The sequence below is a fragment of the Calliphora vicina genome, chromosome 1 (genome assembly GCF_958450345.1).
Source record: "Calliphora vicina chromosome 1, idCalVici1.1, whole genome shotgun sequence".
In the NCBI taxonomy this organism is placed as follows: Eukaryota; Metazoa; Arthropoda; class Insecta; order Diptera; family Calliphoridae; genus Calliphora; species Calliphora vicina.
Window position 1 is genome coordinate 162,926,459 of NC_088780.1, and position 10,367 is coordinate 162,936,825.

The window sequence follows — 10,367 nt, forward strand, 5'->3', positions numbered from 1 at the left end:
CTCCGGATTTAGCCCTGAGTGAGTATTTCTTGTTTCCAAACCTGAAGAAATGTCTCGATAAAATCATCTTACAAAAATAGCTATTTGATGACCTCGACTTATCTTATTTTTTGGAAAATTTTAGAAACTTTGGACAAAGTGCATATAAATCAAAGGAGACTATGTTGAATAATAAAATAATTTGTTCACCAAAAACAAGTTTTTCATTCAAAAAGGCACGAACTTCTTAACTCACCCTCGTATGTATTTAATATTATTTTTTTAGTTTAGCCGTACGCTCTCATAGTCTGGCAGCATTAATAATTCTTTGCGGTTTTCCGAACCCTGACACAATCAAAACAAACGCAGATGGAATAATATTTATTTTGGAAAAAAAAACATTTTAATTTGTGGATATAATTAAAGAATAGCCGTTTTACTGCTAAAAATGGATACCCAATTAGTGGAGAAGATTGTCCATGAAGTAAAGTCCCAAGGTGTTTTCGATGAATTTCGCAAAGATTCAATGGCAGATGTGGACACTAAACCAGCCTATCAGAATCTCAGACAGCGCGTGGAAAACACAGTGAAAAAATTCTTATCCGAACAAAAATGGACTCCTGAAACGAATAAAAATCAATTGAGAGAAAAGTTAAGGAGGCATATAACCGAGTAAGTTAATGATAGAAACAATTAAAGAAACAAATAATTTCATCATGCGTATTGTATCGTATGTGTTTTGTTTTTCTATTGACAGATCGGGCTTTTTGGATGTGGGCGTTGAACGTATAGTGGATCAAGTAGTAAATCCCAAGATTGGGAGTGTATTTCAGCCTCGCATAGAAGAGATAGCTTACAAATATTTAGGTTTGCCACCACCACCCAAAAAGTTTGAACCACCGCCACCACCTCTAATGCATCCTTTGCCGCCATTGCCTTTGAACGCTCCACCACCACTTAAAGTGGAAACCTGCAGTTTGCTGCCCACCGATCTGGAGCAGGTTAGTCCCGATTCGGACAATGGTACTGTTAAGTCCGAGAGCAAAGATGACAGAACAACAGTTGATATGGACACGGAGGAAAAACTTCTAGAGGACGAGGATGAATCTCCGCCATTTGAGCCGTTGGTAAAGCAGGAAGCGGAGGAAACTAAAGACGCAGTTAAATTAGAGGAAAATATAAACATCAAACAAGAATGCGATGAATCATCATTCGATGAAAAAACAAACAAATTTGAAGAAAGTAATGATGCGGTGATCATCAAGACTGAAAATATGGCCACCGATAACGACAGTCAGGAGACGAGCAATTTTGCTACAGAATCAACAGGAGTAGACAAAGAGGCCAGTCAGTCGGTGGATGCTAGAATCTCACAAGATTCGCAATTGTCTAGTGTTTCTAGCGATTCCCGTTTATCGGTAAATGGCAAAGAAGATTATTTGCAAAGCAGTTCCCAAGAAGCGGTTGCAGCCAATATATCGGAGGAGGCTCAAATGCCAAAATTCAATGAAAACTCTTGTGAGCCTAGTGCCACGAATGGCAATGCAAGTGAAAAAGTTTCACCAAAGTCAGAATTACACTTCGATATTAAAAAAGACGAAATTAAATTCGAAGGTACTGAACGTAAAACTATTTTAGAAACACCTGAGCCGACTGCAGTTAAATCTGAAGAGGCAACAGCTTATTTGCCGGAGGCAGAAGTGACCCCTTCGTCGGACACCAAAAATGATTCATTCAAATTTAATGCAAACAAATCGAATCTGGAAGCTAAGGAAGAGGATTATGAACCTACATCTAATGCACAAGAATTAAGCTTTAGCTCAAGCATAGAAGACTCATCATCAGTACCACCCAATCAAACACCAAAAGTACCTACACTGAATAAAGAAAAAGATGAATCACCCCTAATGCAAACACCGAAACAAGCAATACGTCCTAGCACACCAACAACCACACCCATACCTACACCTCCTTTACCCACTCCCACAGCCACGCCATCACCGGTGGCATTACAAAAACCAGATAAAGACCATCAAAGTAGGCATTCATCTTCATCCTCTTCGAAGCACAAAAAACACTCAAAAGAACACAGAAGATCTTATGAACGAGAAAAGGAGAAAGACAGCAGGGATCGCCATCGTTCTAGCAAAGATCCAAAGGAATCATCTAAATACCACCACTCCAGCAGTGGCAGCAAAAGTACTAGTAAACATTCTTCGTCATCCTCATCCAGTAAATATTCATCGTCACACAATAAATCCTCTGAGAAAGACATAGAGAAATCTTCTTCATCCTCTACGCATTCCTCCTCGAAACATATAAAACATTCACACTCACATTCCTCTTCGTCGTCAAATGAAAATCCGGATTCTAAAAAGTCTAAACGCGATTCAGATAGACGTCATCATTCTTCCACGTCTTCGTCTTCAAAACGCAACGAAAGAAAGGATGATCATGCTGAAGCTAAACAAAAGACACAACGACGTAAATCTACCGATTCTAATGATGATGGAGATAAAAGTATGGGAGGTGCTAAATCTAGTTCACAATATAAATCCAGCTATTCAAGTTCGTCCCAAAGCAAATCGTCTAAAACAAAATCTAACAGCAGTGACACAAATAAAGCAAATGGTATTTAGAAACTTAAATTTTACTTATTGTGAAGTGCAAATTGTTTTGCTTTTCTTTTCTTTTAGATACACAAAAGGATCAGTTGGAAGTGTTAGAAGTAAATGAGCAACCTGCAAATAAAACCCCTAATTATCCTAACAATGTTGTGATTTTAAATGATCTTTTAGAAAATCCCCAAACACAATTTATACAGCTTAACAATACAGGTGGACACTTGGTGGAAATGCCAGTACAACAGCAACAGTCACCTTCAACTGAGACAGACAGCAACAAACCCATTACTGCTGAATTTAATAATAATGAACCTTTTGCTCCCTCTAAGGAGGAGCAAAAACCAGCAGAGAAAGAACCAAGTTCTTTGGATTTATTATACTTTGACGACATTCAACTTAATCTCACAGAACGTCTTGAACTGCTCAACGCTACCATGGACTTGTGTCGCAGTGCAGTGAATAGTTTACGTTTTGATTCGCTCAGCGACGAAGGTATAGAATTATCCAACGAGGAGGATGTAAATAGCGATAACAATAAAACAAGTTTGCTAACGGAATCGCTGAAAAGAAAATCAGATTACAATTATGCTGAATTTGAGACAACGCCACGCAAGCGTGTGATATCGAATGGAAGTGCAGGTTGCCAATCAAAAACATCACCCACCCCATCGGACACTAGCAGTGTTAACTCTAAGGAAAATGAGGAATTCCATAAGAATACCAGTAAGTAATTGTTTGTATGTCGTTTATTTTTTTTTTTTTTATGTTATGTTTTAAAAACAACTCTACAGAAAGAAATACATATTTTTGGTAGTTGTTATTTGTTATTGGCTTTAAAGAGTAAGACACTCCTCCTATATTCTGCCTTCTTTTATAATTATAATCTAGCGTCTAGTCTATTAGGTTTTTTTGAAAACTAAATTTTTGGATTTAGAAATTAAATTCGAGAAAATCAGGTTACAAATTGCAGAGATATGATAGACATTTTACGACTTTTTCAATTGTTGTTGTTTTAAAAAAATTGTTCTACAAATTATTTTTTTTCACAAAACATTTTTTCATTCATTCACCGTACCATTTTTCTAACCAAAAACTTTTTTCATCCAAGATTTTTTCTCACCAAAAATATTTTTCAATTCCCGTGTTTGTCTATTTTTTGTAAAGAATTTAAGGTATTCTAATATCGATTTAGTGAAATAGTTTGACCTATCTGGTATTTTAACAGACGCACTTTGTTAAATCAAGACAAAAACCTAAGGAATTTCGTAGAGTTGTTTAAATAATTTTATATTTTACTCTAATATTTTATTATGTTTATGTTTGTTACTTTAATTACTTTATTTTTTCCAAAATTTCCTTTTAATTATTTTGTTTTAATGTTTCGGCTTTAATTTTATTGATCTACAACATACATACATATCATAATGATTTTGTTAATATTGTTCCAAAAATTTAAACTTGAATTGTATGCAATCTTAACTTTCCTTCTTTTAGCTTAACGTTTACAAAAACAATTTTCAATTTCAATCAAAACCATCGAAATGAACATGTTTTAGCATTTAATTAACTACATAATTTTAAGATGCATAGTAATCAAAAAGAAAAAAACAAAACTCTCGTAACTAATAATAAATCATAAACCTAAACAAATTCAATCACTTCACCATACAGCACCTAATAATATAGAGTTATTATTAAAGAAAAATCAAAAAAGCAAATTGTATACAAAATAAATATGTTAAGACAAACAAACAAACTTTGAATTGGGGTAAGCAATTTATGTTTTAATTATAATTATAATAATCTTTTTGTATACTCTGACTTTTACTACTACTACTTTCTTAGCTTTATGTCTTTAGCAATCTTTCCAGTTTTATTATTTCTTAAAATCATTTCTTTGGTTTTTAATATTTTTCTTTCCTTAGATCATGCCAAAAAATCTTTATTAGATCGTCATAAGGCCGCCCAAAAACTAAACCAACAGCAACGTTATTCCAGTGAAGATTTGTACAAACCCAGACCGATTTTAGGTCAACGTTCTCGTCGTAGAGGCATGGATTCTTTAGTTTAAAATTAATTTAGATTTACAAATTGCAATTGAATTTAAAGTTCAATATGTCTTTAATTATTAAATACAATGTACTTACTTATTTTGTATTAGTTGTATGTATATGAATTTATTTTTATATAATTATTAAGCAATTACATACATATTATTGTATACATAGTTAAGAAGTTTAATAAATATGAATTATGCACGTGATGTAAATATGAAATAAATTCTTCAGACTAGATAAGAAATTTCGCATTTGAAACCAGAGAAATATAAATGTTTGCTAAAAATAAAGCTTGTAATCCTTTTATTTCTATAAATTTTAACATTACTTCATTTTCATATTTCTTTCCTTTTCCGTTTTTCTATTATAAATTTATTGTATTTAAACATCCCTGTATTATAATTTCCTGTTCCGTTTTACTTACATCAACAGCTGATAGATTTAAGCAACCCTGTTATTTCAAATTAAACATTTCCGTTACGTCATGCCCTCTCTGTTTTAGTACTTACCTTTTTAAGCCATTTTAACATCTCTGTATAAAATGAAAGTGTCAACAAAGTGTCAAAATAGTTCGCGGTTTTATTTGTGCTACAACAGGTTGTTTAACGGCCAAGCTTAAGTTTTAATTGATTAAAAGTTAATGAATTAAGTGTTAAAATGCAATGAAAAGTGTCAATAAAGAAAGTTTAAAAAGTATATTATTGATTTATAAAGAAATGTTCAAGGAATTGTTAAAGTTTTGTCCAAAAATTTAAATTGAAAAAAGTAGGAAGTTTTTTTTGTTCACTTGTTAGTTTTTGCTTAAGTTTTTTTTTTTTTTTTGTAATAAAGCAACTGCAATACGTTTTTTCCTAAAAATATTTATATGAAAATAGTGTTTTTATAAAATAATTAAGTAACCAACCGAATATAAAATAAATAAAAGAAAAGTAAATTTGAAATTTAATGGAATAAGTGCAACAATTAAACTAGGTCTGTTTAAGAAGGAAGTGGTAGAAAATGTCAACCAACTGTTCTAATTAGATGAGAAAATATTATTCGTGAACAAAGTGAGTATTTTTATATTTTATTTCTTAATAATCATTTTAATTTATACTAAATAGTATTTAATTAAACACAAGGTTGGCTACCGCTGGCCCCAAAATACCCTTTCAGTTCAACTAACGTTGCCGATTAGCTAGTGCTTAAATACAGTTACCGTTATAATCGTAAATACCTTTATCTCTAAATAACGTTACTCCTCTACAGTGATTGAAGAACTCTCATTAACTTTAACATACATATTTATTCGTTTTATTATATGGTAATTTTTAAATTAATCAAATAATTATTCTTAAGAAATTGTTTTATTATTCGTACGATAAGTAATTTGAATTCGATCTATCCATGCCTGTTTCTGGAAAACACGCAAAATCGAATGAAATCATTTTTCCAGACCATTATTACAATCAAGAATTTTCATTGAAAATCATAGAAAGATATAAAAGCAAATGTATATCGTTGGCCTAAAGAGCCAGAAAGAAATTTATACTTGTTTTAAGTTAAATAAAACTTAAATATTTAGCGATTTACAAACGTAAATCTATTCAAATATTGTACAAATTCATTAAACATTAAAATACTAGTTTTCTTTTAATGTTCAAGTCTTCCTTATACTGTTTAATGTCTTTTGAAACAGGGGGACGATGCAGCTTCAAATCGTTTGCTATCGTTCTGCTGGTTTAGACGAAATTTACTTAGGTTAACAATGTTGAAAATGTTTCGGCAAAATCAATATCAGCCCAATTATGAATAAAAAATTTCGAGGAAGTTTGTTCCCCGGGAGTTTTTTCCCATTGAATTTGAATAGGAAAAATGAGAAAAGGGAAAAAACTCCCGGGGAATTTTTATTCATAATTGGGCTGTATATGATTATTAAAATCAAGAATTTTCATTGAAAATCTATATATCTAGCTTAATATGCAAACGTGATTTTTAAAAATTTCGTTGTTTTTATGTAGTTCCATGTGCTATAATACCGTTTTTAGTTTCTAAATTTTTCATTTGGAACCCCATAAATTCTAGATCGTTTTAGATAGCGGATTCGATACAGCCATGTAAGTTTGTCTATTGAAATCATCATCTCCATGCCCCAAACTATTTTACAAACATGACTGATACATCAATATATCGGGTATAGTCCTCAATATTTCAAGCCACAAATGGCTGAGATTTAAGCAAAAAACTACGACTACCTCGATTTATATTCAGCCAATTTTGTTTTCCGCAAAAATTTTGTAATGCTATTGGAAATTTCTGAAATAAAAACTTCTGGAAGCCAATTGGAAATGGTGTAAAGGCTAAAGCAAAAATGGTGAAATCTGTGATCATTTATTATAAGACAACCCTGTTTTTCAATACAATTCAAATTTTTGTGGAAGTCTTTTCGATTTTGTTATTTTTCTAAACTTTAGTAAAAAGACTGGTTGGTTCAATATTTATTTCTTTACTTATAATTGACATAAAAACAATTTTATTTATTTTTTGTTGTTGTTAAGGTATTTTGTTTTTTTTTTTAAATTTATATATTTTACAGTATTTCATTCTCTTGTAGTATTTGTGTATGTGTGAGTCTGTCGTTTTACGATAACAATTTAATAAGATTAAATTTAGTTTTCATTATTATGTAATTACTATAATTATTACATATGTATTTAAAAGTAGTAATTTTATATCCATATGTCTAAATAATATAAATAACAACTTTTAATTTTTTATTTTTTTTTTTTATTAATTTTTATTAATTTTAATACAATAATATATGTATTCAATTTATATTTAAGGATTTTCTTTTAATTAACAAATTATTGGCTTAGAAAATATAAATTTATTTAGGCTGCCTTTATTTAAAAGAAAAAGAAAATTAAAAAATATTTTCGATTAAGGTTTATTTGAAAGAAAATCTAATTTAAACAAAAATTAAACAGTTAAATAACATATTAAATGTAAGAACTTAAAATAATACAACATTTTTTTTTGGGGGGTGGGGGATTCAATTAAAAATTGTTGAATGTAGTACATATTTATTTTTAATTCTACTACAGAATTTCTAATGGTTTATTATCTAGTAGTTATTCTTATGTATGCAAATATTGTTTTATAATAATGTTCATTTTCACTGGGGCTCCAGTAAGCTGGACTGGGTGTTTTATTGTAGGTATTAACAAAGATTTTTAAATTTTGAAAGACAAAGGCATTAGAGAAGCATAATTTTAAATAATAATATTAATTATAATTCAATGTTTTTTTTTTGTTTAGCTATACAAAAGGTTTTATTTAAAATTCGTTAAATATTGTTAATTTTGTTTTATTCGTTTTTCAATTAAATTAAATAAAACATAAACAAGGTTAAGTAAAGTTTGTCAAATAATACAAAAAAAAATCTACTAAAGAATTAAGAATGAATTAATTCATTTTTAACAATTGTCACAATGTTCTAAAATATTTAAGGAAATATGTATAAATTTTTTGTTTTATAAATTTCAATTTGAATACTATAGGTTAAAAAAAAACAGTGTTTATATAACAGTTTTAAAACGATTATAAAATAAATTTAATTAAGTATATAAATTAGTTTTAATTTCAAAGCCACTCAAAATATAACAATTTAAAAACATAATTTTTTTAAAGTCCTGTATGATTTTAAATAAATTTCTAAGAATTGAAATATGTATAACAGTTTTAGTCAGCTAAAATTATTCATAATCAATTTTGTAACTTGAATTTGTATAAAATTTATTAGAGAATTGCTTCTCTTTTTTGTGTAAAGCAGTTTTAAAATTTATGTAAAATGGCAAATTTGTTTTTTAAGTTTCAACAGTTTAAAAACATGTAATATAACGAAATATTTATCAAACACCACTGAAAAGTGGTGTAGCCAACATTTTTTTTTTTGGTTGCTGTTCTAGTGTTGCATACAGTCCTTATATTACATCATTACCAATTTGGGGTATCAAAAGCAGATGTAATGTAGCAAAACTGAAGAAAATAAATAGTTTGGGGTTACACCACTTTTGCACTGATAGCCTCATTTATAATAAAATAAAATCTTTATAATAGTATATACAAGTTTATAATCAGCACAATCATGAATAAATAATCCGCGTGAGTTTTAAAAATGGGAAAAACTCCCGCGGATTTTTTATTCATGATTAGAGAAAAAAAGAGAACCATAAGTTATTGATGTAGTTTTTAAAATTTCACACTAATAATAACAGCAGATTTTATTTTTATTATACTAGTTTAGCAAGTAAGACAGCTATGTTCTGCTGTGCCGAATCGTATTTATATACTCTTCACCATTATTTATTAGAATACAAAAATGTTATGAGCAAAAATTTAATTTTAATTAAATTTTTTTTTAATTTTTTGAAATTTATAAATGAAAAAATTCTAGGCAAAAATTTTTTTTTTTTTTTTTTGACAAAAAATCAAATTTTAATTTTTTTTCTAGATTTTAACCCATTGTAGGTTCGACTTACTATGGCCAAAAATACTCCGTTGCAAAGGTCTTTGAAATATCTATCATTAGATATAAATAAAAAATAGTTTAAAAATCGAGGTTGTCCTGGTTTTTTCTTTATATCTCAGATATTTGTGGGCCGATTTTCTGGATTTTAAATAGCATGAATTGTTAGCCCAATTATGAATAAAAATTCCGCGGGAGTTTGTTCCCCGGGAGTTTTTTCCCATTGAATTTGAATAAGAAAAATGAGAAAAGGGAAAAAACTCCCGCGGAATTTTTATTCATAATTGGGCTGTGTATGTATGAATTATACCTATATGTAAGTTATTTGGGGGCTAAGGAAAGTTGATTTCAACATACAGACGGACTTGGGCTCGCAAATTAAAAATGTAGAAATGACAAACTTATATACGCCCTAGCTACTCATGGTGAAGGATATAAACAGTAAAAAAAAATTTCAAAAAAGGTTAGTAGTTAGTTACGTCACTGTTATATAAATTGTTTTTTAAACTGTTATACTAACGATTTGTTAACAGCTATACTGTTTTAAAAGTTTTATACCAAGTGTTTTTAAATTGGTATAGTATTAAAACTGTTATACTGAAATTGTTTTAATCTTTTTTAGTAACGTTTTTAAATTCTCTCCTAACATTAGTAAAACAGTTCAAAAAATATAAACTGTTATTCTAACAGTTTTGTCACTGTTATTAAACAATTATAATAAAAATAGTACATATAACAAATTGTTATACTAATAGATTTAAATACTAAACTGTTCTATAGTGGAAATTTTTGTGAGTTCAGTAAAAATTATTATGTTTTTCATCAGTTATACTAATATTTATAAAGTGTATATTTTGATTAAAAAAAATTTTAACAATTTAATATAAACTATAAAGAATTTTATAGGCAATTATAAGCACCCTTATCGTGGTGGACATAAACTTCTTACGACTACGACAGTTTAGTACTAGATTAAAGAAACAGTTTGCATTTTATCTTTAGTACGAAACTGTCGTAGGCGTGAATAATTTGTTCTCTAACAGAATATTGGTTTTCATACTGTTATAAAGGAGAAATTTGTACATCACTTTCTAAAATATCTTCTCAATATCACAATCTAATTTTGAAACTTTTATAGTATTTGTTTTAGCAATAGTTTTTAAACTGTCATCTAGCCGTTAGTATAACAGTTTAAAAATA

General features: G+C 29.1%; 1 protein-coding gene across 2 annotated transcripts; it reads left to right on the forward strand.

The window, feature by feature from the left end:
- The first annotated feature begins 342 nt into the window (after positions 1–342).
- Positions 343–4,950, forward strand: BOD1 (Biorientation Defective 1). Of its 2 annotated transcripts, XR_010576871.1 has the most exons (5): positions 343–651; positions 737–2,610; positions 2,676–3,326; positions 4,098–4,371; positions 4,529–4,663. XR_010576871.1 is itself a non-coding variant. In XM_065516486.1 (4 exons), exons 1-4 carry the CDS (start codon positions 428–430, stop codon positions 4,672–4,674), a joined length of 2,895 nt encoding a protein of 964 aa, XP_065372558.1. In that variant the 5' UTR covers positions 343–427; the 3' UTR covers positions 4,675–4,950. The 2 variants fall into 2 exon arrangements, 1 of the variants encoding a protein (XP_065372558.1); XM_065516486.1 differs by lacking the exon at positions 4,098–4,371 and having other exon boundaries at positions 4,529–4,950.
- Positions 4,951–10,367: the final 5,417 nt, after the last annotated feature.